General features: G+C 40.1%; 1 protein-coding gene across 1 annotated transcript; it reads left to right on the top strand.

The window, feature by feature from the left end:
* Positions 1 to 3,485: 3,485 nt before the first annotated feature.
* LOC111900245 (uncharacterized protein At5g65660) lies at positions 3,486 to 4,297 on the top strand. The gene is made up of 2 exons (XM_023896120.3): positions 3,486 to 3,934; positions 4,069 to 4,297. The coding sequence occupies exons 1-2, from the start codon at positions 3,695 to 3,697 to the stop codon at positions 4,237 to 4,239; spliced, it is 411 nt and encodes a 136-aa protein (XP_023751888.1). The 5' UTR covers positions 3,486 to 3,694; the 3' UTR covers positions 4,240 to 4,297.

The raw sequence follows: 4,297 nt of genomic DNA, 5'->3' as shown, positions 1-4,297 counted from the left end.
GTTCTTCGTGAAATGAAGAACACTTGAAGATCTATCAAAATGAAGAGATTTCATGGATGAAATCATGTATAATCACTAGATATAGAAGGATATCCACTAACCAAGGGAAGAAATACTTACAATTTTGGAAGATCAAGTTGAAGATCTTATGATACTTGAGAGAGAATTCGGGATTCTAGGCTTGTAAAGGAAAGAAATGATCAAAATGATCATGTATTATACATATATAGGGAGTTTACGGTCACCATGACCGTAAGCTCTAAGCTTCTTGACCGTAAACTCCTTTTGTGGAGGTTTACGGTTTGCTATATGGTTTGGAATCTTAACTGATAAATCCAAACTCTGATTCCATTGATGCACTAGTCTCAGAATACTCAAACAGACTCTAAACATTGCTAAAAGTTAGCAAAAATAAGTCTGACTTTGATTGAAGTGAATGGTTTGTACAAGATAGAAATTCCGGGTTGTCACATCATCCCCCCATTAGAGAGAATTTCGTATCGAAATTAGAGTTTAAGCAATTAAGTTAATACAAATAACTAAGCGAACAGATGAGGATATTTCAGTTTCATTTGATCATCATTCTCCCAAGTGAATTCAGGTCATCGCTTGGCGTTCCAGCGAACCTTCACTATCGGGATACGACTTTGATTCGTTCGATTGACCTCTCGGTCCATGATCTCTACAGGTTCTTCCACGAAGTTGAGGCTTTCGTTGATCTCGATCTCGTCGAGTGGGATTACAAGAGTATCGTCTGACAGACACTTTTTCAAGTTCGAGATGTGGAAAGTAGGATGTACGTTACTGAGTTCACGAGGTAGGTTAAGTTTGTAAGCTACAGGGCCAATTCTAGCGAGAATATCGAAAGGACCTATGTATCTTGGATTGAGCTTCCCACGCTTTCCGAAGCGTATCAAGCCTTTCCAGGGTGAGACTTTCAAAAGAACGTGGTCTCCCACCTGAAATTCCAAAGGTTTCCTTTATTTGTCTGCGTAGCTTTTCTGTCGGTCTCTAGAGGCTTTCAATCGTTCACAAATCTGAACGATCTTCTCTGTTGTTTCCCGGATGATCTCCGAAAATGTGAGAGTGCTTTCAGGAACTCTTCCTTTAGCTAGCTGGGTGTCACCCACCTCAGCCCAGCACAGAGGGGATCTGCACTTTCGGCCATAGAGGGCTTCAAATGGAGCAACCTTTATGCTCGTGTGATAATTGTTGTTGTAGGAAAACTCAACAAGGGGTAAATGAGTATCCCATGCCTTCCCAAAGTTAATCACACAGGCTCGCAACATATCTTCCAAGGTTTGAATATTCCTCTCACTTTATCCGTCGGTTTGCGGATGGTAGGCTGTACTCATGTCCAGCCTCGTTCCTAGGGAACTTTGAAGCAACTGCCAGAACCTCGAAGTGAATCTACTATCTTTATCAGAGATAATGGATATGGGAATACCGTGCTATTGTCCATCCGGTTGATTATGATGATCAACTTCACTGGTTCCTTTATGGCCTTGGGTCGACTTTTGAAACATTTTCCATGGCTATCCGCGCTTCTCGCCCTGCTCCCGCATTTGCTGACTTGCTTGCACGAGTAGAAAGCCATGAATTATTCTTATAGGATCTTCATGGAACCTCTCTTCCGTCTGTTGCCTTCTCTGATGCTGCTTCGTCGTCTACTAGGGGAAGGGGGGTCGATCTTCTTTTCGCAGTTCAGCCTCCTCTGGCGGTCGAGGTCGTGGTTTTCGACATCCCCATTGCCAGCTCTATCGTAAAAATGGCCATTATGCCTCCGCTTACCCTATACTTGCATCTTATGCCTCTCAGGCCAATCCCTTTGATGATGCCTTGGCTTCTGCTTTCCTATCTCAATGTCATGTTTCATCTTATAGGTCTGATTGGTTTGTCAACTCTGGTGCCACGAACCACATGACTGCATCTTCTGAGACCGTCTCCAACACTTCTTCCCTTCCAGGTACTGCTTCAGTTACCTTTTGGAATGGTCAACACCTCCTAATCTCTCATGCTAACCTTACACCTAATTTATTATTAAAGGATGTTTTGGTTGTTCCTCATATCACCAAAAACCTGTTGTCCGTTAGTAAACTCACCAAAGACAACCATGTGGATGTTCTTCTCTCTTGCCCTCAATTTTTTATTCAGGATCGCCACATAAAGCAGATGCTAGCCCAAGGAAAATGTGATGGCGCGCTTTATGTTTTGCAACCAAGTTCTCATGCGCTTTTTGCTTCCTCTACGCAGCCCAAGGCCTCTTTTGAAGTTTGGTATTCCCAGTTGGGTCATGCATCTTTTGATACTCTTGTTGCTTTAAAAAAATAGGATATTTATCTATAACTTCACTTTTACCTAAACCAGATGTTTATTTATCATGTCAATTGGCTAGGGGCCAACGGTTACCTTTCGATCTCAACTCAAAATGGGCTTTGCATCCCTTAGATCTTGTTCATTGTGATGTATGGGGACCTTCCCCAGTTATATCGGTCGATAATTACCGATATTATATCATTTTCATTGATGATTTTTCTCGCTTTAGTTGACTCTACCCATTAAAACTAAAACCTGATGTATACACTGCTTTGGAGGTTTTCATACAATTTGTCTGAACCCATTTTTCATCAAAAATTAAAGTTTCTCAAAGTGACAATGGAACGGAATTTGTGAATCATGAAGTTTAGGCCTTATTTAAAAACAATGGCACATTCCCAAGGTTGTCTTGTCCATATACACCATAACAGAATGGTCGGGCGGAACGAAGACATGTTGTCGAGATGGGATGAGCTATGATGTTCAATGCTCAATTACATCCTCATACTGGGTGGATGTTTTCTCTTATGATGTCTACATTATCAATCGCTTAACACCCCCCCCCCCCCCCCCCCCCAAACTCTAGCTGAAAAATCTCCTTTTGAGCTTCTATACATTTCAGACTTATTGTAATGTTATCTAATCTTTGGAATTTTTAATATTTTTTCAAAAATTTGACAATTATTTTTTATGATATATTTTTTTCAAAATATATTATATATATTTAATCTATATAATAATAATATCCAAATATACGTACCACCGTGTAAGATAAATTGTAGAAGTAAAGAATAATAATAATAATAAAATAATAATAATAATAAAGTTGTTCAAAAGAAATTTCAAAATTAACTTTTATCTTCCAGTTTTAAAAGCTATTCAAAAGCTTTTTAAAATAGTAAAAACGTTTAAAAAAAACTATCATTAAAAATTTCATATATTATGTTTTTCATAAAATAATGTATATAGAAAATTAAAAATTAGAAATTGATTATAAAAGAGATCGGTGATTTTATTATATATTCTGAAATTTCAAAATGAAGGCCCTACCACCCTTACCAAAATCGCCTCCCTCCGTACGCAGCCGGGGACGAACAGCTGTAGCATTTCCATGTAAACGTAATGCACTAATGCCCACTCTCACCTTCCTATATAACCTCACCCCTACCCTCCATTCCTTCTCACCTCACCTCACCCCACCCCACCACTCCCATCACCATTTCAAATCCTCCTCTGTCTGTGTCTTACTAGGCGCAGAGATACCACATAACGCCATTGTTGCCTCTCATGAAAGCAGTTGGAGCTCGAAAAACTCAACATCATCACCATATTTCATCGTTCCATCTTCACTTGTACGACTACCGAAGCTAATTAATCAATGGAGGCGCCTCCCTACTACGCGCCACCGCAACAACATCACGGTTCGTCACGCCCCACCATAGGTTTTCCACTCGGCACCGCTTTGCTCTTGATTGTCGTTTTTAGTCTCAGCGGCATCTTCTCCTGTTGTTACCATTGGGATAAGCTTCGTCACCTCCGCGGTGATTTCTCCGACGCTGATCCTGATTCAGACGACAGTCAACATCACTCCGCTTCTAAACCTAAACCTCCGTGCTCGGTATGTAATTCAATTCCGATCAGATCTTAAATCAAGCACCTAATCGAGGTTTTTTGGCCAATTAATCCACGATTAATTAATCCTCTCTGTCAAACAATATTGTTGAAATTTCTTATAATTATTTGCTGAAACAGGAAAAGAAGCAAGATTGTGATCGGAGTTTACCGGTGATAATGGCTGGAGATCAGTTCGCGAGGTTCATAGCAATGCCGTGCCCATGTGAACCACCGAGACAGGAAAAGATCACGGCAGAAGAGATTCAGAAACCGCCAAAACCACCGCATGTAGTCGTCACCATATGTTAATTTTTCTCTGTACATATATATCAATTTTTAATATATGAAAATGAAATGGATTTTGTAA

This window comes from Lactuca sativa, chromosome 2, assembly GCF_002870075.4.
Source record: "Lactuca sativa cultivar Salinas chromosome 2, Lsat_Salinas_v11, whole genome shotgun sequence".
Taxonomy (NCBI): Eukaryota; Viridiplantae; Streptophyta; class Magnoliopsida; order Asterales; family Asteraceae; genus Lactuca; species Lactuca sativa.
The sequence above is the reverse complement of the archived record's forward strand: the minus strand, read 5'-3'. Positions and strand labels throughout refer to the sequence as shown.